A 25083-nucleotide genomic window follows, 5' to 3' on the forward strand; every position below is an offset into this window, starting at 1 on the left:
TTTTGTGTGTTGTTATGTAAGAACAGACCATATTCATTAAGTGTTAGTAAGGGAGAATAACTCTTCTTGTGGTACTACCACCTTATAAAGGCCATACTAAGCAAAGCATATTGAGATGGTACTACTAATAAGCAATACTTCTGAGGTTATAGAGGGAGAACTCATAGTTAATGGCTTACTGGTTGTACAATAAGGCCATGCAGAATACGGCATTAATAAGTGCTTAACACAGACCAATGAAGAGCCAATATGTTGCTAATTTGCATGCTAACACGCACCTAATTAATGGTGTATATGTTCCCCATACTAAAGTGCTACCAGATATTGCACTGTCTAGCCCCGTCTCCAGGAATTTGGCACCAGAGTCCATGCTATGTGTGGAGGTGAGCCCAACTGTATCTAGTTGGTACCGCTCCACCTCCCGCACCACCTCAGGCTCCTTCCCTGCCAGAGAGGTGACATTCCAAGTCCCGAGGACCAATCTGCAGTGCTGGAAGTCCGCACGCCCCGGTCCCCGCCTTCGCCTGCTGCCCAGCCTGCATCGCACCCTACCCCAATGCTCATTCCTGTGTGTGGTGGGTGCACGGGTGGTGGCTCTGTGTTGTTTTTTCAGGCTGGGCCCGACCGGAAAGCCATGGGCCAAGGCCTGGCCACCAGATGCTCGCCGGAGAGCTGCCTTCCCAGGTCTGGCTTGAGGAGGGGGCCCTGGTTTCCCTTTTCCGGGCGAGGTGCTGTAGCTCTGCTGGTGTACTTTCAATTTGCCTTGGGAGACCCTACCAGGAGCTAATTTGCCGCCAACAACACAGCTCCCAGGATCACCGGTTCACCCAAACCCCTCCACCACATTAAGGTGGCGATTCTCAGAGGGGAACGAAGAGGGAGCTGAGCCAGAAGGCAGAGCTCTCAATTTACCAGTCAGTCTTCGTTCCAACCCTCACCTATGGTCATGAGCTTTGGGTAGTGACCGAAAGGGTGAGATCCCGAATACAAGCAGCTGAAATGAGTCTCCTCCGTAGGGTGTCTGGGCTCAGCCTTAGAGATAGGGTGAGGAGCTCGGACATCTGGAGGGAGCTCGGAGTAGAGCTGCTGCTCCTTCTCATCAAAAGGAGCCAGTAGAGGTGGTTCGGGCATCTGATTAGGATGCCTCCTGGGCGCCTTCCTTTGGACGTTTTCCGGGCACGTCCAACTGGGCGGAGACTCCGGGGTAGACCCAGAACTCGCTGGAGGGACTACATGTCCAATCTGGCCTTGGGATCCCCCAGGAGGAGCTGGAGGGCGTTGCTGGGGTGAGGGACGTCTGGAGTGGCCTACTTGGCATGCTGCCACCGCGACCCGACCCCGGAGAAGCGGCTGATGATGAGATGAGAAATGAGATCAGTGTCACAGGGTACAGACAAGTAAAACGAACATGGGCCCCCGCTGCCTTTATTGTCTATCTAATGTTTTTCACCTTGGGGAAATGTCGTAACTTTTAGCAGGCCTTTCTAGGTCATGAGTAGAGCTGGTCAGGGGAAAAGGAAGATTGTCTAGAAGTTTGTGGAATTATGGACATCAATCAGCTGACAAAATCACAAACACAAGTGGATCTGAGTCCAGCTGACTGGAGAATCTGTCTGGGTACAGAGCACTAACTGATCAGAGCTCTCATTTGATCGTTTGATCGTTTCATTTCCGCTTCCGGTGTGGGAAGATGGTGGTGCGAATTCACATTTGCGGCGGCCTCACCCAGTACCGTCCATGCAATGTCTTCGTTCACGTCTACATTTAAGTTTTGTCTTCATTTGATGGCTGGGAGAGCTGGTGCTCTGGTGCCCAGAGACCACAGCCCTGCCTGGAGCTGTGCCCAAAGAGGTAACACTGAGGGCGGTCTGACAGGACGTGGAAGCGGGGCAGGCTAAGCTAACTGCTAGCCCACGCAGACCGGCAGTTCCGGAAACACCGAGGGCGGTCTGGCGGCGGCCTCGCCTGGCCATGACTCGAGTTTTTAGTGTCGTCGTGTGGCGTGTGGGGAGGTGTGTCGAAGGTGTCTGGCTGGAAGAGCTGGTGTTGGATCGGCTAGGGGAGCTTGGTCTGCTGCGTCCGGTGGGCCCAAGGACCACGGCCCCGGCCTGGAGCTGCGCCAAAGGAGGAAACACTAAGGGCGGTTTGACAGGACACGGAAGTGGGGCAGGCTAAGCTAACTGCTAGCCCACGCAGAGCGCCAGTTCCGACAGTCATCCTGGCTGGCGTTCCTTCTCCTGGACAGTGATTTATTTTCTTTAGCTTGGATATATGTGTTAGTTTAGGGTGTATATGTGTTAGTTTAGGTATATATGTGTTAGCTAGTAGATGTGTTCTTGAAGTTCTTGCAGTGTTTGGATATGTGTTTTTGTCTTTGTGTAAAGTGTTCCTGATTCCTGATGGCCAGATAAGGGAGGAGTCTGCGTTTCCCTCTGTGTGTTTGTATCAGAGTATAGGAAGGAGGGCAGGGTGTTGATTAGCATACTTATAGCTGTTCTGTTAAGGTTAACGTCTCGGGGACTTGAAATTGGCTGAAATGAAACTGAAATGTCCAAAGAAAGTTTATTTAACGGCCAAGTGTTTGGACAAAGAATGGAAAAGAAGAAGAAGAAGAAGAAGCAGAAGAGATGTTATGTCTTGTACACTTGCAAGGGTTTGACTACACACTTCTGTGATGGCCTACGGCAAATATGCTGTACTCGTGCTCTACAGTACAGACGCATCCTTTACATTATCCATATGCTGTTCTTACTGGTCATGGCAGGTTGGCACGTGGCCCCACCGATGAAGCTTGCCTCGTTGATTTTTTAACCTACAAACCACTGCTTAGAACAGGGGCAGTTCTGGACCGGCTGAGTTCTGGCATCTATTTATGAGGAGACACAAATAGACGCCTGGCATATTGTGGCGACTTGGCATGCAAAGCTGATCATTGTACTTCAGGTTATGTCCCAGAAAACAAAAGCAGAAGAACAAAACAGTTGTTGAGGGTTTTTCCTACCCCCCCCCCACAAACACTTCATATCTCGTCTCTCAACGAGGACGTGTGAGAGATTTACTGATGTGTGACCTGACTGCCTCTGTCAAAGAGGGATGGGCTGCAGCTGAAACCCAACTCGAGGTTTGTGACGGGCAAGAGGTAACTATCATTGTTGGCCCTAGTTTGCTTTTATTTGTGTGTAAATTCGCTGTTAAACACTGTGGTCGTCCACTTTGGTTAAAGGGTGTTTGCTGCTCGGTTGTGGTTTTTGTCGTACAGTAGGTACAGTAGGTACAGTAAGTACAGTAGGTACAGTAGGTACAGTAAGTACAGTAGGTACAGTAGGTACAGTAGGTACAGTAGGCACAGTAGGTACAGTAAGTACAGTAGGTACAGTAGGTACAGTAGGTAGGGTACTAGTACTTTGGGGGACCCTGGGTGGGTTGAGGCCGTCTCTACGTAAAGGTTTGGTGACAGCTGTCTTAAATCTGCTGGGGACAAGCGCCCGCGAGACGTGTCTCGTGGCACGAGGCGGTGGCTAGAAGAGGTCCACCGAACTGAAGAACCGAACCGCAGGGTACACGCTGTCGATGTGGAAGTGTCGCGCGCTGTAGCACGCTGCAGCACGTGATATAGCTTGAAAGGTTGGGGCGTCATCTTTCAAAACAAACACTTTTGGAAGCAGCTGCTCCATAAACCGTCCGACGACTTGTCAAACTGTAAAGTGTGTTTATTTCAGGTTATGTAGAGCGAGTGAGCATAATAAAAAGGTGTATTTAGGGACATAAGATAGTGTAATATGCATATGATATAATATGCATAATGTGTGTATATAGATGGGTATAACAAATAGTGCTATAAATATATATAGTTATAGAATTACTATGCACTTTATAGATAACTGCGGTTGCTTACCCGCGTGGGGGGGGGGCGCTGAATGGGGGGACGCCTGGCCAATCCGAGCGCTGGAATGCTACGCGGGGCGTGTCTTGCCTAGAAGTGCGGTGAGATTCATGATAAGCCGGTCTGACAGGACGCGGGAGCGGGGCAGGCTAAGCTAGCTGCTAGCCCAAGAGGGCGGTCTTGCGGCGGCCTCGCCTGGCCTTGACTGTGTTTTTGGTGTGGTCGTGTGGAGTGCGGGGAGGTGGGTCGAAGGTGTCTGGCTGGGAGAGCCTGGTCTGCTGCGTCCTGTGGGCCCAGGGACCACGGCGCTGTCTGGAGCTGCGCCCGAGGAGGAAACTCCCAGGGCGGTCTGACAGGATGCGGAAGCGGGGCAGGCTAAGCTAAGTGCTAGCCCATGCAGACCGGCAGTTCCGATAACACCGAGGGGGGTCTTGCGGCGGCCTCGGCTAGCCTTGACTGTGTTTTTGGTGTGGTCGTGTGGAGTGCGGGGAGGTGGGTCGAAGGTGTCTGGCTGGGAGAGCTTGGTCTGCTGCGTCCTGTGGGCCCAGGGACCACGGCGCTGCCTGGAGCTGCGCCCGAGGAGGAAACTCCCGGGGCGGTCTGACAGGACGCGGAAGCGGGGCAGGCTAAGCTAACTGCTAGCCCATGCAGACCGGCAGCTCATCTGGCGTTCGTTCTCTCAGACAGTGATTTTTTTTTTATTTTTGTAGTTTGATGTGTGTGTTCTTGTAGTTTTTGGATATGTGTGTTGCACTGCTGTGGCATGAGGGGAAACAACACGTCGTCGCATTTCATGTACGCAACAATGGCTCAGCCTACTCAGCAGGATACTTTAGAAAGTGTTGTGCTTATGCGTGAACTACTCCAAAGGTGGAGTCAGCTTCAATTAAACACACATTGTAGCGAATTCGGGGGGCAACCACTGGAACTGCCGCGGCTGGGGCGCGAACCCGTATTCTCCGCACCGCGACAGACACTGCTGACCGCTCGACTAAAGGGTCCGACCCGTTCCTCAAGGACCAACGTGTCTACTTCTCCATGCTCGTTACAATATTTTAAATCACATAATTTATTGGGGTGGGGGGGGGGGCGACTTCATGTTTCTGCGCCCAAGCCGGAACCCCCCCTTTACACCCTGGGTGCCCGGATCACCGTGTTCAGGACCTCATGATGTACAAATTAAACACTTGTGGTTGAAATAAAAACCTTCTAAACGGAATATGAGGAAATGGACAATGGAGCCCCCTTCATCAGCCATGTCTGTAGCTAAATGGGCGACATCAGCTACTCCCTAAAAAGACATGGGGCTTTAAAATGTGGTCATTTTCTGATGAGTGGGGGGCAAATAAACAGCCGTTCTGACTGTGAAGCATATGTACACACTCGACTCAGAAGTGGGGCATTATTGTCAGGCGTTACTGCAACAAAACAACAACAACAACAAAATCCTCCTTTTGTGCACAAAAGGGTGTGTGAGTCTACTGTGACTCAGTGTTGGTGGAGTCTGTGAAAGTGGCCGGGAGCTCGGTTCTCCCCTGGGCTCGGAGCCGCGCTGCTGGGCCTCGTTTTGAATCTGAGAATCATTAATCACAGCAAAAGACGAACCGAGCCTTCCAAAAACCTCTCCGCTCCACCCAGCATCCTGCCCCCCCTGCCCCCCCTTCCCCTTCATCCCCCGGCTCTTTGTGTCCAGGCTGGACCTGCTGCCGCACGCGCACGCGCACGCACGCACACGCACACACACAGTTAGAAAATAGTAATCAGCAAAATGGAATTAGAAAGGGAATGTGGGCTCAACAGACTGCGTATTAATACATATTAATACATATTAATGTATATTAATGCATATTAATGTATATTAAGCAAAGACTTGACACACGTGACAGACAGCTGTGTACCAGCCCAATACCTGTAAAGCATTTCTGCGGGGTTGTACCAGACTAACAAAGTACTTACCACAACATTCCCCTCGCCACCTACATGTCAGCTTTCATCCAATGATACACAATTTCCGTGTGTGTGTGTGTGTGTGTGTGTGTGTGTGTGTGTGTGTGTGTGTGTGTGTGTGTGTGTGTGTGTGTGTGTGTGTGATTTGATGAATGTGTGCATATGTTTGTGGATATGTCCTGTGGGCTTGACGTGTGTAAACTTGACGTGTGTAAACTTGACGTGTGTAAACGTGACACTCGTGTGTAAACTTGACGTGTGTAAACTTGACGTGTGTAAACTTGACGTGTGCAAACTTGACACTCGTGTGTAAACTTGACGTATGTAAACTTGGCACTCGTGTGTAACCTTGGCACTCGTGTGTAAACTTGGCACTCGTGTGTAAACTTGGCACTCGTGTGTAAACTTGACGTGTGTAAACTTGACGTGTGCAAACTTGACACTCGTGTGCAAACTTGACACCCGTATGTAAACTTGACACTCGTGTGTAAACGTGACACTCGTGTGTAAACTTGACACTCGTGTGTAAACTTGACGTGTGTAAACTTGACACTCGTGTGTAAACTTGACGTGTGTAAACGTGACGTGTGTAAACGTGACGCTCGAGTGAGAATTCTGCGTTTGTGAGAATACCCACGCCGAACTACGGGGGTCAAATGGACGCGCCTCTCTCCCTAGTCTTCTCCTCCTCTCTAGCTCACCATTATAATTTTGCCCCCCCCCCCAAGTGTTTATCCATCACTCTTTCTCTCATTTAGACCCCCTGGTCCCCCTTGTCATTTCCTACACGCCCTGCTCACCCCTTTCCCCCCCCCCCCTGAGAACTCTCATTTGTATTCAGCTGCCAAACTCATCGGTAGTACTGTACAGTCCATCATCCCTCTCCATCGCTCCCTCTCTCTCCCCCCCTCTCTCTCTCGCCTTCTGATGTCTCTCTCATCTCCCTTCACTCAGTCTTACCACTGACCCAATTACGCACAGGGAGGGACACAGCGGGAAGGAGAAGGACAGAGGAAAGGAGAAAAAAGTGAGTGAGAGAGAGCGAGAGAGAGAGAGAGAGAGAGGGAGGGAGAGAGAGAGAGAGAGGGAGAGAGAGAGAGTCAATAGCAGAAAAGCAGAGAGAGCCTTGGAAACAATTTGCCATCAACTTGCCAACAACATGGGACTCCACCTGCAACTTTAACCTCCTCCGACAGCCTCAGGAACAGCGGGGCTTTAGCAGGTCGACAGTCTTGCTCGCAGGCACTTAGCCTTCTAGAGGAAACAAGGAGGACAATAATCCTCCCTCGGTAGGAGAAACCAATCGGCTGGCGAGCTGCGACGGTTAGGATGGCCGAATGCTGGCGTCTAATAGGAGACTGAGCCAGCCAGGAGGCGGAGAGGCACGTCTTCCCGGACTGAGCCGGACTGAGCTGAGCTGAGCGAGAGAGAGGGGGGTATACTCGCTCTCCCTGCCGAGTCTAGAACGATTTCCTCTGCGCTGATTCAGACAGAAGAGGGAAGAAGAAGAAGAGAGAGAGGGGGAGAGAGAGAGAGAGAGAGAGGGAGAAGAGGGCAAGGATGCATCTGTTTCTCCGTGAGAAGTGGGAGGTAGAGGGGCTTCAGACGGTGGGCATCCTGCTGGTGGTCTGCAGTTCCCTCAAACTTATGCACTTTCTGGGACTCATCGACATCACCACTGAAGGTGAGCGAGAGGGGGAGGGGGGGGGCAGAAGAGACAGAGGCACGGGGTAAAGAGGAGAACTGGGGGAGGCACCAGAGACATGGGGCAGCTTTATGAGAAACGTGGGTTTGGGTGTTAGTGTGGAAGCGTGCTTGGATCTGTTGGGCCGTTATGACAGTTCATAGTGCTGTGTCGCCACGTGTGACAAAGTAGCTTGTTCTCGTTTCATGTCACGTTATTAGGGTAATATTAATAATGCATGCTGATGTGTGTGTGTGTGTGTGTGTGTGTGTGTGTGTGTGTGTGTGTGTGTGTGTGTGTGTGTGTGTGTGTGTGTGTGTGTGTGTGCGTGCGTGTGTGAAAGAGATAAATCAGCTTTATTCATACGTGTTGGTGCCTCACGGTAACTTCAGATGTGCTCTGACTGGACTACCTGTCAAGCCATGACGGAGTGAATCACGTGTTAAGGGATTATTTCCGGTTAGCTACGGATTAATTTGGGAAAACCCGAATCGTGTCGCCCGCTATCTCTGAAAAGGCAGACGTCGTCTGTGAAAGGGTTGATATTTGGTCGACCATGGACTGAAGTGAACAAGGAATTTTTGAAAGGAGCAATGTTTCTCTTTCTTGGCTTTGGATACCGATTGGATTTGTACGGAATGATATGGTTTTGGGTCCCCCTCCCCCCCTCCCCTCCCCGTTTTGGACCCCCCACCCCGTTTTGGACAAGAAATGCGTCACAACCTGTCTGGTTTATCGGTGCAACACTAGGCTCGCACGCTCACTGCACGCACGTCAGCCAACGTTCTGACTTGCTCCCACCACCAGGGGGCAGTGTAGGGCGACCGAGGAGTCGCGTATTCAATCCCGGCGACCGTCGCCTGCCCGATTCTTACGGGGAGGGTTGATTCAGGCATCACATTGCTGCGTGTTAAAGGATGGAGAAATTACTTAGATACATAACATTTATGATTAGCATTAGCATTAGCATTACTTCACCATGAGCTTTATCGTAATCACCAATCATTAGTGGTGCTGTTAATATTATTGTGCTATTATAATTATTGATAACATGATCATCACAACTACCACCATGCCAGAGCTACAAGAATGAGACAAATCTAAAGTAAAGCATCCGGGTGGCGTGGCGGTCTATTCCGTTGCCTACCAACACGGGGATCGCCGGTTCGAATCCCCGCGTTACCTCCGGCTTGGTCGGGCGTCCCTACAGACCCAATCGGCCGTGTCTGCGGGTGTGAAGCCGGATGTGAGTATGTGTCCTGGTCGCTGCTCTAGCGCCTCCTCTGGTCGGTTGGGGTGCCTGTTCAGGAGGTGGGGGGGATAGCGTGATCCTCCCACGCGCTACGTCCCCCTGGTGAAACTCCTCACTGTCAGGTGAAAAGAAGCGGCCCCGCGTGTACTACCAGTCTCGCGGGCTGAGGCGGACTAGATGTCGGTCTCTCTCTGAGCGTAACAGATGGCAGGACGCAGTGGAGGTAATCGCTCTCTACGTGTAAACCTTTATTGAAACAGTGTGTCAAGGCGCCTGGCGAGTTGACGGCCTAAATTCCCTCTCCAGGGCCGGTCCACATCCTGTAATCCGGCCGAGCCGAGAGCAGGACTTTAAAACGGTTCTGACACGTCGTTACACACACCGTCCAGCGGTTCCCTGCACATGCACGCACATGCACGCACATGCACACACATGCACACACATACACACACCTGCACACACCTGCACACGCATGCACACACATGCACACACAAGCACACACATACACACACCTGCACACACCTGCACACGCATGCACACACATGCACACGCATGCACACACATGCACACACGCATGCACACGCATGCACACACCTGCACACGCATGCACACGCATGCACGCACATGCACGCACATGCGACCCGCAGCTGCCGAGCGTCTCCGCGTCTTTTCCACGGCCCCTCGGCTGGACGGCGGGGGCCGGGCGGCGGTTTGACGGCAGATTATTTTTGGGGTGAGAAGAAACAGTAACCCGTCACTGTCAAGGCACGCGCTGTGAAGCCTCGCTGCGCTCCGGGAGAACAGAAGAAGCGTCGTCTCGTCTGTGAAGAGGACTGCGGGTCTGTGGACTACAGCTCCCTGTCTTAAAGTAGAATCACAGTTAGCGAAGCGGTCCTGCACGCGGTCTGACGCTGCACGCGCTGGTCCTGTTCACGTCAACTTGCTGTATCCCTTCCTGTGTGTGTGTGTGTGTGTGTGTGTGTGTGTGTGTGTGTGTGTGTGTGTGTGTGTGTTAGAGATGTACCCTGTTTTTGTTTCTTTGTGTTGCTGGTGATGAATATTGTGTTGCGGGTGAGCCGCGGGTCACTACGTGATGGTGATCAGTGAATATTGTGTTGCGGGTGAGCCGCGGGTCACTACGTGATGGTGATCAGTGGATACTGTGTTGCGGGTGAGTGTGCGGGTCACTACGTGATGGTGATCAGTGAATACTGTGTTGCGGGTGAGTGTGCGGGTCACTACGTGATGGTGATCAGTGAATACTGTGTTGCGGGTGAGCTGCGGGTCACCACGTGATGGTGATCAGTGAATACTGTGTTGCGGGTGAGTGTGCGGGTCACTACGTGATGGTGATCAGTGAATACTGTGTTGCGGGTGAGTGTGCGGGTCACCACGTGATGGTGATCAGTGGATATTGTGTTGCGGGTGAGTGTGCGGGTCACCACGTGATGGTGATCAGTGGATATTGTGTTGCGGGTGAGTGTGCGGTCACTACGTGATGGTGATCAGTGGATATTGTGTTGCGGGTGAGTGTGCGGGTCACCACGTGATGGTGATCAGTGTGGGACTTCTGTCGCACCCACAGGGCAACTGACAGACTGCAGATCCGGGTCAGGGTCACGAGAGTCGTGTTAACACCGACAGTGTCCGTGCGTGCTCGTGCAGATAATTCACAGGGGTGTTTCTCGTGGGTCGTGCTCGTGCCTGTCTGGCTGATGCTTGGCAGAAGGGGTTAAAGACGCTCTGACGTAGCTGCCCCTCCCCATACAAAACTGATTAGCCAAACTGAACTGAGAGAGACGAGTTTTTGCTCACGTTCGTTTTATTAAATTACTAAATTATTAATTTAATATGGTCAAGACCGATGATCCTTTTTATTGTTGTTGTTTTTTTTGGAAGGGGACTTTGCTAAGACAACAGAAGGGATTTTGAGCCAAGGGCCCAATAACGATCTAATTATAAGTAGTAGAAAATCTACAAATAATACAGAGAAGAAGAAGGAGAAGAAAGAGGAAGAGGAAGAGAGAGGAAGAGCAGTAGGGATTTTAATTGGTCGTTTAAGTCCCAACATTGACTACTCGTCTGTGGTCCTGTATTTCTCCACAACTCCTCCAGTTTCAGTTCCTGCTGCAGAAGGTCTGTCTGCTCCACTTTTATCAGTCGCGCCGAAGACAAGTGGGACTCTTAACACCAGAGCGACCGGCATTTCACTCCTGCCCAAAACGACCATGGGCGGTCAACATGACCGCCGGTTCAAACCCTGTAGCCTGTCAAGATAAATACCCAGTTCAGGTGTTAACGCATTGCATGTGTTAGGAAAAGACTGAGACAAAAACTAACATTTTAACAACTACAATACTATTTTTAAACGCGTCTGAGCGACGTGGTCGAACTTGAATGGCAAAATAGAAAAAGTGAAACTTCAAAACACTGCAAAACCAAACGGAAAACTCATATTGCTGATCTAACAAACGGAGCGAGGCCTATAACACCTGAAATGTAAAACAAGAGAACTGAACGTTGCGAAGGAAATGACGTGCACAACGCACGTGCCATGACGTGCACGATGACGCGCAAATTACGCGCGGTCATTTTGACCCGCTCCTGGTGGTTCTAGGACCTCAGTGTTTCTCAACCCAGTCCTCAAGGACCCCCTATCCTGCATGTTTTCTTTGCAACCCTGAACAGGTACCTGTTTGTAGTGATTCAACCAATCAGCAATGAATTGTGTCAGACGTTGCACACCTTGCATAATTAAGGGCTGCGAGATGATTGGTCGAGTAAGTACAAGCAGGGCTACCTATGCAGGGTTACAATGAAAACCTGCAGGATAGGGGGTCCTTGAGGACTGGGTTGGGAAACGCTATTAGGTAGCGCTCAGCGTAACTTTCTTTTGTGTGCAATTGATCTAAAACTCGTTTTACTGCGCATGTGTGCAGTTATAGGCGCATTCGTTCTGTATCTCCCCTCACAAAGTTATTAAACTTTGAAAATCCAAAACGGTCAAAATGACCGCCCTTGGTCGTTCTAGGAGTTTCTAAGTTCCGGTCTGTGTTCGGTACTGTTTAAATGGTTATTTTCTTCAGTTTACATTTCATGTCTTACAGGCTTTGTTCCGTTTGTTAGAGTAGCAAAATGTGTTTTCCGTTTTGTTTCTCAGGTGATAGTTTCACTTTTTCAATTTTGCTGTTCAAGTCCGACCAGGGACCATCCGGTCCTTGTCTAACCAAAGTGAGAGCTGTTCCGCATTCTCGGCACAAATTCAAACACGTTTTCGGTGGGTGAGGGGCTCCGCCAAGGTTGTCCGTTGTCTCCAGTTCTGTTTGTGATACTCATGGACAGGATCTCAAGGCGCAGCCAAGGGGAGGGGTGTGTCCGTTTCGGGAACCTCAGAACTGCGTCCCTGCTCTTCGCAGATGATGTGGTTTTGTTGGTTTCATCAGGCGCGCACTGGGGCGGTTTGCAGCTGCGTGTGAAATGGCCCGGATGAGAGTCAGCACCTCCAAGTCTGAGGCCGTGGTTCCCTACCGGGAAATGGGGGATTGTTCCCTCCGGGTTGGGGATGATTGACAGGCGGATTGGTGCAGCATCAGCAGTAATGTGGACGTTGTGCCGGACCGTTGTGGTGAAGAGGGAGCTGAGCCGGAAGGCAAAGCTCTCAATTCACCAGTCAGTCTTCGTTCCAACCCTCACCTATGGTCATGAGCTTCGGGTAGTGACCAGAAAGGGTGAGATTGCGGATACGAGCGGCTGAAATGAGTTTCCTCCGTAGGGTGTCTGGGCTCAGCCTTAAAGATAGGGTGAGGAGCTCGGACATCCGGAGGGAGCTCGGAGTAGAGCCGCTGCTCCTTCGCGTAGAAAGGAGCCAGCTGAAGTGGTTCGGGCACCTGATTAGGATGCCTCCTGGGCGCCTTCCTTCGGAGGTTTTCCGGGCAAGTCCGACTGGGAGGAGACCCCGAGGAGGGGAGGGGGGGGGCAGAACTCGCTGGAGAGACTACATGTCCAATCTGGGCTGGGAACGCCTTGAAGTCCCCCAGGAGGAGCTGGAGGGCGTTGCTGGGAAGAGGGACGTCTGGAGTGCCCTACTTAGCTTGCTGCCACCGCGACCCGAAGCGGCTGATGATGAATGAATGAATTAATTAATTAATTAATTACAGTTCGACCATGTCTCTCTGAAATTGTTTAAAGACGGTATTATGGTTGCTAAAATGTTACTGTGGTGTCCGTAGTCTCTTAACAGACACTAAGATATGCAACGCTTTAATACCTCAACGGGGTATTTGTCTGGATGGAATACAGAGTTTAAATACCTGATCGTCTATGGTCGTTTTAGGCAGATCTTATGATAGATTTGTTGTGCGATTGATCTAAAACTCATTTTAATGCAAACCTATGCAATTTTGGGAGCATTCGGGGAGCGGCAGGTCTGTATCATTTTTTCTTATTCACAACGTTATTCAACTTTGAAAATTCAAAGCGGTCATAATGACCGTCTCGGTCGTTCTGTTTACATAGTTAGTGTGTTCATTTAGCTGTCATTCACACCTCCCTACACTGCAGCCAAGCAAAACTTACACTTGTTTTTAACTGTTCCCCAGATTTGTGACCAACACTCATGTCCATATCGCAGAAATGTTCACACACACACACACACACACACACACACACACACACACACACACACACACACACACACACACACACGTGGGCAGAGGGCTGGGCTGTACTATGTGACCGGATTTATTAATCTGATGTCCAGTGGGCGATGTGCTGTGCCTGGTCTGGCTCCACTTGCCGCTGATTCAGAAGGCCACACACACACACACACACACACACACACACACACACACACACACACACACACACACACACACACACACACAATGCAGACAAACACAGCTACAACGAGGCTACATAGGTGTCGGGGTGGTGTTGGAGTGGTGTTGGGGTGGTGTCGGGGTGGTGTCGGTCCCTCCAGCACAATGGCCTTCATTCCTCAGACTGCTTGCGTCCTACTGAAAGGGGTGAAGGTACTGTTACCATGGAAATGCACAGGCAAGAGTAAGTACGTCCGTTTGTGTGTCTGCGTATGGTGTGCACGGAAGCTCGTGCACACTGCTCCTGTTCACCTTTTGTAAATTGCCATTGAAAGATGATTTTGCTGGGGAGGAAGTACACATAATGGCAGTGTGGCGCTGTCTGAAGACTGTATTGATTGTGAATGGCGCTGATTTACATACTCTGAATTTGGATTTTTCTGGCAAATGAGATTCAGCCACGGGGTGAAATGAAGCTGTTCAATGTTGGTACGACTCGGGTCTTTTACTGGTTGACTTGCTGAGGAGAACGTTGTCTCGTGTGCTGAGTGTGTGGATGTGACGTGAGAGCCGGTCAGGTTTGTGGCTCTCTTGTCTTGCAGGGCTGCAGTTGGTTTGTGGTTCTCTGTGTTGCAGGGCTGCAGGTGGTTTGTGGCTCTCTTGTGTTGCAGGGCCGCAGTTGGTTTGTGGCTCTCTTGTGTTGCAGGGCCGCAGTTGGTTTGTGGCTCTCTTGTGTTGCAGGGCCGCAGTTGGTTTGTGGCTCTCTTGTGTTGCAGGGCTGCAGTTGGTTTGTGATTCTCTGTGTTGCAGGGCTGCAGTTGGTTTGTAGCTGTCTTGTGTTGCAGGGCCGCAGTTGGTTTGTGGTTCTCTGTGTTGCAGGGCTGCAGTTGGTTTGTAGCTGTCTTGTGTTGCAGGGCCGCAGTTGGTTTGTGGTTCTCCGTGTTGCAGGGCCGCATTTGGTTTGTGATTCTCTGTGTTGCAGGGCTGCAGTTGGTTTGTAGCTGTCTTGTGTTGCAGGGCCGCAGTTGGTTTGTGGTTCTCTGTGTTGCAGGGCTGCAGTTGGTTTGTAGCTGTCTTGTGTTGCAGGGCCGCAGTTGGTTTGTAGCTGTCTTGTGTTGCAGGGCTGCAGTTGGTTTGTGGCTCTCTTGTGTTGCAGGGCCGCATTTGGTTTGTGGTTCTCTGTGTTGCAGGGCCGCATTTGGTTTGTGGTTCTCTGTGTTGCAGGGCCGCATTTGGTTTGTGGTTCTCTGTGTTGCAGGGCTGCATGTGGTTTGTGGCTCTCTTGTGTTGCAGGGCTGCAGTTGGTTTGTGGCTCTCTTGTGTTGCAGGGCTGCATGTGGTTTGTGGCTCTCTTGTGTTGCAGGGCTGCAGTTGGTTTGTGGCTCTCTTTTGTTGCAGGGCCGCAGTTGGTTTGTGGCTCTCTTGTGTTGCAGGGCCGCAGTTGGTTTGTGGTTCTCTGTGTTGCAGGGCTGCAGTTGGTTTGTGGCTCTCTTGTGTTGCAGGGCCGCATTTGGTTTGTGGTTCTCTGTGTTGCAGGGCTGCATGTGGTTTGTGGCTCTCTTGTGTTGCAGGGCTGCAGTTGGTTTGTGGCTCTCTTGTGTTGCAGGGCTGCATGTGGTTTGTGGCTCTCTTGTGTTGCAGGGCTGCAGTTGGTTTGTGGCTCTCTTTTGTTGCAGGGCCGCAGTTGGTTTGTGGCTCTCTGTGTTGCAGTGCCGCAGTTGGTTTGTGGCTCTCTTGTGTTGCAGGGCCGCAGTTGGTTTGTGGTTCTCTGTGTTGCAGGGCCGCAGGTGGTTTGTGGCTCTCTTGTCTTGCAGGGCTGCAGTTGGTTTGTGGTTCTCTGTGTTGCAGGGCCGCAGGTGGTTTGTGGTTCTCTGTGTTGCAGGGCCGCAGTTGGTTTGTGGCTCTCTTGTGTTGCAGGGCCGCAGTTGATTTTTGGTTCTCTGTGTTGCAGGGCTGCAGGTGGTTTGTGGCTCTCTTGTGTTGCAGGACTGCAGTTGGTTTGTGGCTCTCTTGTGTTGCAGGGCTGCAGTTGGTTTGTGGTTCTCTGTGTTGCAGGGCTACAGTTGGTTTGTGGTTCTCTGTGTTGCAGGGCTGCAGTTGGTTTGTGGTTCTCTGTGTTGCAGGGCTGCAGTTGGTTTGTGGTTCTCTGTGTTGCAGGGCTGCAGTTGGTTTGTGGTTCTCTGTGTTGCAGGGCTGCAGTTGGTTTGTGGTTCTCTGTGTTGCAGGGCTGCAGTTGGTTTGTGGTTCTCTGTGTTGCAGGGCTGCAGTTGGTTTGTGGCTGTCTTGTGTTGCAGGGCTGCAGTTGGTTTGTGGTTCTCTGTGTTGCAGGGCTGCAGTTGGTTTGTGGTTCTCTGTGTTGCAGGGCTGCAGTTGGTTTGTGGCTGTCTTGTGTTGCAGGGCTGCAGTTGGTTTGTGGTTCTCTGTGTTGCAGGGCTGCAGTTGGTTTGTGGCTGTCTTGTGTTGCAGGGCTGCAGTTGGTTTGTGGCTCTCTTGTGTTGCAGGGCTGCAGTTGGTTTGTGGCTCTCTTGTGTTGCAGGGCTACAGTTGGTTTGTGGCTCTCTTGTGTTGCAAGGCTGCAGCTGGTTTGTGGCTCTCTTGTGTTGCAGGGCTGCAGCTGGTTTGTGGCTCTCTTGTGTTGCAGGGCCGCAGTTGGTTTGTGGCTGTCTTGTGTTGCAGGGCGGCAGTTGGTTTGTGGCTCTCTGTGTTGCAGGGCTGCGGCTGGTTTGTGGCTCTCTTGTGTTGCAGGGCTGCAGTTGGTTTGTAGCTCTCTTGTGTTGCAGGGCTGCAGTTGGTTTGTGGCTCTCTTGTGTTGCAAAGCCGCAGTTGGTTTGTGGCTCTCTTGTGTTGCAGGGCCGCAGTTGGTTTGTGGTTCTCTGTGTTGCAGGGCTGCAGGTGGTTTGTGGCTCTCTGTGTTGCAGGGCTGCAGGTGGTTTGTGGCTCTCTTTTGTTGCAGGGCTGCAGTTGGTTTGTGGTTCTCTGTGTTGCAGGGCTACAGTTGGTTTGTGGCTCTCTGTGTTGCAGGGCTACAGTTGGTTTGTGGCTCTCTTGTGTTGCAGGGCTACAGTTGGTTTGTGGTTCTCTGTGTTGCAGGGCTACAGTTGGTTTGTGGCTCTCTTGTGTTGCAGGGCTGCAGTTGGTTTGTGGCTCTCTTGTGTTGCAGGGCCGCAGTTGGTTTGTGGTTCTCCGTGTTGCAGGGCCGCATTTGGTTTGTGATTCTCTGTGTTGCAGGGCTGCAGTTGGTTTGTAGCTGTCTTGTGTTGCAGGGCCGCAGTTGGTTTGTAGCTGTCTTGTGTTGCAGGGCTGCAGTTGGTTTGTGGCTCTCTTGTGTTGCAGGGCCGCATTTGGTTTGTGGTTCTCTGTGTTGCAGGGCCGCATTTGGTTTGTGGTTCTCTGTGTTGCAGGGCCGCATTTGGTTTGTGGTTCTCTGTGTTGCAGGGCTGCATGTGGTTTGTGGCTCTCTTGTGTTGCAGGGCTGCAGTTGGTTTGTGGCTCTCTTGTGTTGCAGGGCTGCATGTGGTTTGTGGCTCTCTTGTGTTGCAGGGCTGCAGTTGGTTTGTGGCTCTCTTTTGTTGCAGGGCCGCAGTTGGTTTGTGGCTCTCTGTGTTGCAGGGCCGCAGTTGGTTTGTGGCTCTCTTGTGTTGCAGGGCCGCAGTTGGTTTGTGGTTCTCTGTGTTGCAGGGCTGCAGTTGGTTTGTGGCTCTCTTGTGTTGCAGGGCCGCATTTGGTTTGTGGTTCTCTGTGTTGCAGGGCTGCATGTGGTTTGTGGCTCTCTTGTGTTGCAGGGCTGCAGTTGGTTTGTGGCTCTCTTGTGTTGCAGGGCTGCATGTGGTTTGTGGCTCTCTTGTGTTGCAGGGCTGCAGTTGGTTTGTGGCTCTCTTTTGTTGCAGGGCCGCAGTTGGTTTGTGGCTCTCTGTGTTGCAGGGCCGCAGTTGGTTTGTGGCTCTCTTGTGTTGCAGGGCCGCAGTTGGTTTGTGGTTCTCTGTGTTGCAGGGCCGCAGGTGGTTTGTGGCTCTCTGTGTTGCAGGGCTGCAGTTGGTTTGTGGTTCTCTGTGTTGCAGGGCCGCAGGTGGTTTGTGGTTCTCTGTGTTGCAGGGCCGCAGTTGGTTTGTGGCTCTCTTGTGTTGCAGGGCCGCAGTTGATTTTTGGTTCTCTGTGTTGCAGGGCTGCAGGTGGTTTGTGGCTCTCTTGTGTTGCAGGACTGCAGTTGGTTTGTGGCTCTCTTGTGTTGCAGGGCTGCAGTTGGTTTGTGGTTCTCTGTGTTGCAGGGCTACAGTTGGTTTGTGGTTCTCTGTGTTGCAGGGCTGCAGTTGGTTTGTGGTTCTCTGTGTTGCAGGGCTGCAGTTGGTTTGTGGTTCTCTGTGTTGCAGGGCTGCAGTTGGTTTGTGGTTCTCTGTGTTGCAGGGCTGCAGTTGGTTTGTGGCTGTCTTGTGTTGCAGGGCTGCAGTGGGTTTGTGGTTCTCTGTGTTGCAGGGCTGCAGTTGGTTTGTGGTTCTCTGTGTTGCAGGGCTGCAGTTGGTTTGTGGCTGTCTTGTGTTGCAGGGCTGCAGTTGGTTTGTGGTTCTCTGTGTTGCAGGGCTGCAGTTGGTTTGTGGCTGTCTTGTGTTGCAGGGCTGCAGTTGGTTTGTGGCTCTCTTGTGTTGCAGGGCTGCAGTTGGTTTGTGGCTCTCTTGTGTTGCAGGGCTACAGTTGGTTTGTGGCTCTCTTGTGTTGCAAGGCTGCAGCTGGTTTGTGGCTCTCTTGTGTTGCAGGGCTGCAGCTGGTTTGTGGCTCTCTTGTGTTGCAGGGCCGCAGTTGGTTTGTGGCTGTCTTGTGTTGCAGGGCGGCAGTTGGTTTGTGGCTCTCTGTGTTGCAGGGCTGCGGCTGGTTTGTGGCTCTCTTGTGTTGCAGGGCTGCAGTTGGTTTGTAGCTCTCTTGTGTTGCAGGGCTGCAGTTGGTTTGTGGCTCTCTTGTGTTGCAGGGCCGCAGTTGGTTTGTGGCTCTCTTGTGTTGCAGGGCCGCAGTTGGTTTGTGGCTCTCTTGTGTTGCAGGGCCGCAGTTGGTTTGTGGTTCTCTTTGTTGCAGGGCTGCAGGTGGTTTGTGGCTCTCTGTGTTGCAGGGCTGCAGGTGGTTTGTGGCTCTCTTTTGTTGCAGGGCTGCAGTTGGTTTGTGGTTCTCTGTGTTGCAGGGCTACAGTTGGTTTGTGGCTCTCTGTGTTGCAGGGCTACAGTTGGTTTGTGGCTCTCTTGTGTTGCAGGGCTACAGTTGGTTTGTGGTTCTCTGTGTTGCAGGGCTACAGTTGGTTTGTGGCTCTCTTGTGTTGCAGGGCTGCAGTTGGTTTGTGGCTCTCTTGTGTTGCAGGGCTGCAGCTGGTTTGTGGCTCTCTTGTGTTGCAGGGCTGCAGTTGGTTTGTGGCTCTCTTGTGTTGCAGGGCTGCATGTGGTTTGTGGCTCTCTTGTGTTGCAGGGCTGCAGTTGGTTTGTGGCTCTCTTGTGTTGCAGGGCCGCAGTTGGTTTGTGGCTCTCTTGTGTTGCAGGGCCGCAGTTGGTTTGTGGCTCTCTTGTGTTGCAGGGCCGCAGTTGGTTTGTGGCTCTCTTGTGTTGCAGGGCCGCAGTTGGTTTGTGGCTCTCTTGTGTTGCAGGGCCGCAGTTGGTTTGTGGTTCTCTGTGTTGCAGGGCTGCAGGTGGTTTGTGGCTCTCTTGTGTTGCAGGGCTGCAGTTGGTTTGTGGCTGTCTTGTGTTGCAGGGCCGCAGTTGGTTTGTGGTTCTCTGTGTTGCAGGGCTGCAGGTGGTTTGTGGCTCTCTTGTGTTGCAGGGCCGCAGTTGGTTTGTGGTTCTCTGTGTTGCAGGGCTGCAGGTGGTTTGTGGCTCTCTTGTGTTGCAGGGCTGCAGTTGGTTTGTGGTTCTCTGTGTTGCAGGGCTGCGGCTGGTTTGTGGCTCTCTTGTGTTGCAGGGCTGCAGTTGGTTTGTGGCTCTCTTGTGTTGCAGGGCTGCAGTTTGTTTGTGGCTCTCTTGTGTTGCAGGGCTGCAGGTGGTTGTGGCTCTCTTGTGTTGCAGGGCCGCAGTCGGTTTGTGGCTCTCTTGTGTTGCAGGGCCGCAGTTGGTTTAATGCTCTTTTGTGTTGCAGGGCTGCAGTTGGTGTGTGGCTGTCTTGTGTTGCAGGCCTGCAGTCGGACTAATGTTGTGTTGCATTTACTGCTGATTAAATAGCTGCTGGTGGTCTCCCATCCCTTAGCCAGGTCAGCGACTCCCAATCTCGACTAGATGGCATGATTCAGTCTGCGTCAGCCTTGTGCATGTGGACTTGTATGTCTGTGTGTGTGTGTGCATGTGTGTTTTGTGCATGTGTGCCAGTAGGAGAGTTCTCCTATATATATGATGTGTGTGTGTGTGTGTGTGTGTGTGTGTCTAACCTCTGTGCTGTGGTTGGTGATTGCAGGTAATCCGTCCACCAGCCAAAGCAAAAAAACCATTAAGCAGCGGTTCCTCAAGCTGCTGCCGTGCTGCAAGCCCTCGGCTACCCCCTCAATCAGTCAAAGCAAGTGCCTCCTCCCTCTCTACACCCCCCTCCCTCCCTCCCTCCCTCCCTCCTGCACACAACAGCCTGATCACATAAATATAACACATGCAAACACCAAGTCAACACACACAAACACACACACACACACACAGACAAACATGCATTGTGGCTTTATTGGGTGTAATGGTGCAGGCCTGGTTTTGCCCATCTGGAGATTGAAGTGTGTAATGTTCCCTTGGGGGTGTGGAAAACGTGTGTGTGTGTGTGTGTGTGTGATGTACTCTAGCTGGAGTACCTGGCTTAAGGCTCATGGGGTGGGGGGGGGGGGGGTTAGAAGAAGGTGGCTGCAGAGGCCCGGGTAGTTGGGGAAAGGGAGCCGTGTGGGAGCAGCAGGTATACATGGAGGACACACTTTGAGATGAAGATGAGATGAAGACCTGCCTGTGTGCTGTGTACCGTGTCAACACCCCCATGACAAGGACTCCTGCCCGGTTCCTCTTTGTGAATGTTTAATTAGCGCGCCCATGGCGACGAACATAATTTCAGATGATGCTGTCGTGATCGCTGCTGCAGCTGCTTCCTGTCTCCAGGAGCTTTGCTGCAGCTTCACGTGACGTAGTCTGCAGCTCCCGCTGAAGCCTGCTCCAGTATTTACTATCACGTACCGGAAGTTTTATGCTGAGGCAACCAAACTGTCAGTGTTCATTTAGTTTTACTTCTATACGTGTTGTTGTTTTTCAACAAGATTTTTCATAAGGTAAATTCACAATACCTCTGGTGAATATGTCACAGGTAGTGCAAATATTTTGAATAATTTAGTCCCAAGTTTATTGCCTGGTGCGTTTTCGGTGACCCTGATCCCGGTGTCCCCATCACATTGTGTGTCCTGCAGACAGCGTAGAAGATGACTTTGAGTTGTCCACCGTGTGCCATCGCCCAGAGAGCATGGACAAGCTGCAGGAGCAGACCAAGTTCACAAAGAAAGAGCTGCAGGTCCTGTACAGGGGCTTCAAAAATGTGAGTTTGTCAGATGGGGAGGTTGGGTCAGACTGCAAACCTGACAGCAATTATCCGCCATAATCTTGTGGGGGAACGAGAGATATGAGCGCTAATAGATATGAGCACTAATAGATATGAGCGCTAATAGATATGAGCGCTAATAGATATGAGCACTAACAGATATGAGCGTTAACAGATATGAGCGTTAATAGGTATGAGCACTAATAGGTATGAGCGCTAATAGATATGAGCGCTAACAGATATGAGCGCTAACAGATATGAGCACTAATAGGTATGAGCACTAATAGGTATGAGCTCTAACAGATGTGAGCACTAATAGATATGAGCACTAATAGGTATGAGCTCTAACAGATATGAGCGCTAACAGATATGAGCACTAATAGGTATGAGCACTAATAGGTATGAGCGCTAATAGATATGAGCGCTAACAGATATGAGCGTTAATAGATATGAGCACTAATAGATATGAGCGTTAATAGATATGAGCGTTAATAGATATGAGCACTAATAGATATGAGCACTAATAGATATGAGCGTTAATAGATATGAGCGCTAATAGATATGAGCGCTAACAGATATGAGCGTTAATAGATATGAGCACTAATAGATATGAGCGTTAATAGATATGAGCACTAATAGATATGAGCGCTAATAGATATGAGCACTAACAGATATGAGCGCTAATATATATGAGCACTAATAGATTTGAGCACTAATAGATATGAGCACTAATAGATATGAGCGCTAATAGATATGAGCGCTAACAGATATGAGCACTAATAGATATGAGCGCTAATAGATATGAGCGCTAATAGATATGAGCACTAATAGATATGAGCGTTAATAGATATGAGCGCTAATAGATATGAGCGCTAACAGATATGAGCGTTAATAGATATGAGCACTAACAGATATGAGCGCTAATATATATGAGCACTAATAGATTTGAGCACTAATAGATATGAGCACTAATAGATATGAGCACTAATAGATATGAGTACTAATAGATATGAGCACTAATAGATATGAGCGATAATAGATATGAGCGCTAATAGATATGAGCGTTAATAGATATGAGCACTAATAGATATGAGCGTTAATAGATATGAGCACTAATAGATATGAGCACTAATAGATATGAGCACTAATAGATATGAGCGCTAATAGATATGAGCACTAACAGATATGAGCGCTAATATATATGAGCACTAATAGATTTGAGCACTAATAGATATGAGCACTAATAGATATGAGCGCTAATAGATATGAGCGCTAATAGATACGAGCACTTATACTAGATATGAGCACTAATAGATATGAGCGCTAATAGATATGAGCACTAATAGATATGAGCGATAATAGATATGAGCGCTAATAGATATGAGCACTAATAGATATGAGCGCTAATAGATATGAGCGCTAATAGATATGAGCACTAATAGATATGAGCGATAATAGATATGAGCGCTAATAGATATGAGCACTAATAGATATGAGCACTAACAGATATGAGCGCTAATAGATATGAGCACTAATAGAGATGAGCGCTAATAGATATGAGCGCTAATAGAGATGAGCGGTAACAGATATGAGCGCTAATAGATATGAGCACTGATAGAGATGAGCGCTAATAGATATGAGCGCTAATAGAGATGAGCGGTAATAGAGATGAGCGCTTATAGATATGAGCGCTTATAGATATGAGCGCTAATAGATATGAGCGCTAATAGATATGAGCTCTTATAGATATAAGCGTTAATAGATATGAGCACTAATAGATATGAGCACTAACAGATATGAGCGCTAATAGATATGAGCGCTAACAGATATGAGCCTTAATAGATATGAGCACTAATAGATATGAGCGCTAATAGATATGAGCACTAATAGATATGAGCGCTAACAGATATGAGCTCTTATAGATATGAGCGCTTATAGATATGAGCGCTAATAGATATGAGCACTTATAGATATGAGCGCTTATAGATATGAGTGCTAACAGATATGAGCTCTTATAGATATGAGCACTTATAGATATGAGCACTTGTAGATATGAGCACTAATAGATATGAGCACTTATAGATATGAGCGCTCATACATATGAGCACTTATAGATATGAGCGCTTATAGATATGAGCACTAATAGATATGAGCGCTTATAGATATGAGCACTTATAGATATGAGTGCTTATAGATATGAGCACTTATAGATATGAGCACTAATAGATATGAGCGCTTATAGATATGAGCACTAATAGATATGAGCCCTAATAGATATGAGCACTAATAGATATGAGCGCTTATAGATATGAGCACTAATAGATATGAGCGCTTATAGATATGAGCACTTATAGATATGAGCACTAATAGATATGAGCACTAATAGATATGAGCACTAATAGATATGAGCACTAATAGATATGAGCGCTTATAGATATGAGCACTTATAGATATGAGCACTAATAGATATGAGCACTAATAGATATGAGCACTAATAGATATGAGCGCTTATAGATATGAGCGCTATAATAGATATGAGCGCTAACAGATATGAGCGCTTATAGATATGAGCACTAATAGATATGAGCGCTAACAGATATGAGCACTAATAGATATGAGCGCTAACAGCATATTATCCGAGTTATCAGAATCATATCAGAATCAAATATATATCATATCAACTATTGTATAAAGTATCACATATCATATATCAGAATCAAAATATCAGACATGATATTATTAGAAGGGAGGTTGGGTCAGATTGCAAACCGGACATTAATTAGCCACCATGGTCTTGTGGTGGAAGGGGTAGTATGAGCAATGACAGCAGTAGGTATCTGCTTGCCAGGGAACTTGTTTCCCCTTTTCAACCGTTTGCCTTCATATCTCAGGAGTGTCCGAGCGGTGTGGTGAACGAGGAGACCTTCAAAACCATCTACTCCCAGTTCTTTCCTCAAGGAGGTAAGTTGTAGTCCTCGCATAACGCTCCTTTCCATTTCCGCCTCGCTTCACCTCAGCATCTCGTTGTCGAACAAGTAAATGAGGGGAATTATCCTCGACAAACTCCGCAGAGGTTCTGCTGCTCATCCAGACCGGCAGATAAAACCCACTGGCACCGAAGCACATTAACTACCCCAGTAAAGTCCACACTGCTGTGATGTAATACATGCCCCTGCAGAAAAGCCTGGCAGTTTTCATTTCAGGATATTTGACGAAATGCAAACCACTTGTTAGCGCTTACTTTCAAACCTATTTTTAGATCTAGGCCATAGTCAGCGAGCTGCTAATTTTAGTGACTTAGATGTTGCCCGAATATTCAACGGACACGTCGGTTCGCTCACTGTGTGTCTGCTTTTTCCAGATTCGAGTATGTACGCGCACTTCCTGTTCGAAGCCTTCGACACCAACAAGAACGGGTCGGTCAGTTTTGAGGTGGGTGCTGTTCCTGTGTCGCTCTCTTCTGACAGCTGCCAGTCAGTCAGGCTGCTCTGCTGAGACTCTTCAGCGTTCTCTGTCCCACCTACTCACACTGCAGAGAATTACACGAATCTGATCCAACGGCGTCATCTAGGATCACGTTAAACGTCATGTTAAGGGGGGCGTGGCGGTCTATTCCCCTGCCTACCAACACGAGGATCGCCGGTTCGAATCCCCGTGTTACCTCCGGCTTGGTCGGGCGTCCCTACAGACACAATTGGCCGTGTCTGCGGGTGGGAAGCCGGGTGTGGGTATGTGTCCTGGTCGCTGCACTAGCGCCTCCTCTGGTCAGTCGGGGTGCATGTTCGGGGGGGGAGTAGCGTGATCCTCCAATGCGCTACGTCCCCCTGGTGAAACTCCTCACTGTCAGGTGAAAAGAAGCAGCTGGCGACTCCACATGTATGGGAGGAGGCACGTGGTAGTCTGCAGCCCTCCCCGGATCAGCAGTCTCGAAGGAGTCGCCTCGCCACTTTCGTGACAAGGCGACTCCAGGCCGAACCACTGCCCC

The 25083-nt window shown here is 50.0% G+C and overlaps 1 protein-coding gene across 5 annotated transcripts in view; it reads left to right on the forward strand.

The window, feature by feature from the left end:
* The window catches only part of LOC130122614 (Kv channel-interacting protein 2), a 190077-nt gene that overhangs the window by 162896 nt on the left and 2098 nt on the right, over window positions 1-25083 (forward strand). Inside the window, exons 3-8 of one of the 5 annotated variants that reach the window (XM_056291548.1) lie at window positions 4901-4907; window positions 20020-20150; window positions 20898-20915; window positions 20971-21095; window positions 23990-24059; window positions 24460-24530. In XM_056291548.1, the coding sequence (XP_056147523.1) occupies window positions 4901-4907; window positions 20020-20150; window positions 20898-20915; window positions 20971-21095; window positions 23990-24059; window positions 24460-24530 (422 nt within the window). Of the gene's footprint in view, window positions 1-4900; window positions 4908-19997; window positions 20151-20897; window positions 20916-20970; window positions 21096-23989; window positions 24060-24459; window positions 24531-25083 lie in introns of all 5 variants that reach the window. The other 4 variants (XM_056291552.1, XM_056291550.1, XM_056291551.1 and 1 more) reach the window with 4 other exon arrangements.

The sequence above is a fragment of the Lampris incognitus genome, chromosome 13 (assembly GCF_029633865.1).
Source record: "Lampris incognitus isolate fLamInc1 chromosome 13, fLamInc1.hap2, whole genome shotgun sequence".
Lineage (NCBI taxonomy): Eukaryota > Metazoa > Chordata > Actinopteri > Lampriformes > Lampridae > Lampris > Lampris incognitus.